At 37.4% G+C, this 406-nt stretch overlaps 1 protein-coding gene across 2 annotated transcripts in view; it reads left to right on the top strand.

Moving 5' to 3' along the window:
• LOC119587694 overlaps positions 1-406 on the top strand; it is a 29,577-nt gene that overhangs the window by 26,960 nt on the left and 2,211 nt on the right. For both annotated transcript variants that reach the window (XM_037936373.1, XM_037936371.1), the window contains exon 4: positions 217-302. In XM_037936373.1, coding sequence (XP_037792301.1) covers positions 217-302 — 86 coding nt within the window. The remainder of the gene's footprint in view (positions 1-216; positions 303-406) is intronic.

Here is a 406-nt window from a genome sequence, read left to right as displayed (position 1 = left end):
TTTTGTCTATTTCATTTATATATTTTACCAATTCGTTCCTTTGTTTATAAAGTTCTGTTCGCGTGGTTTGAACTATAAATACTATTTACCATTATCGCTTTTTTTAAATTCTTCTAATTACGGTGAATCATAGTGTGTTTGCTTGAGAAATAGGGAATGGTGCTTTGGTGATTAATTTCCGACGCAATTGGTGATGATTTTGTTTGTTTGTTTCAGTGTACACCCTTCGCACCTACATCGGCATCGGGGAGGGTGCTGTGACCCCGATCTTTGCTGCTATTTACATCGTTGCTCTCGTCAGGGTAAGTATGCTCCTCTCTGCATCGCTTGGCTGCAGAAATATAAACAGACATGTATATAAGAAGGCAAAAGGAGGATATCGGTACACTTGTATATTTCTAAATAA

The sequence above is a fragment of the Penaeus monodon genome, chromosome 23 (genome assembly GCF_015228065.2).
Source record: "Penaeus monodon isolate SGIC_2016 chromosome 23, NSTDA_Pmon_1, whole genome shotgun sequence".
Taxonomy (NCBI): Eukaryota; Metazoa; Arthropoda; class Malacostraca; order Decapoda; family Penaeidae; genus Penaeus; species Penaeus monodon.
The sequence above is the reverse complement of the archived record's forward strand: the minus strand, read 5'-3'. Positions and strand labels throughout refer to the sequence as shown.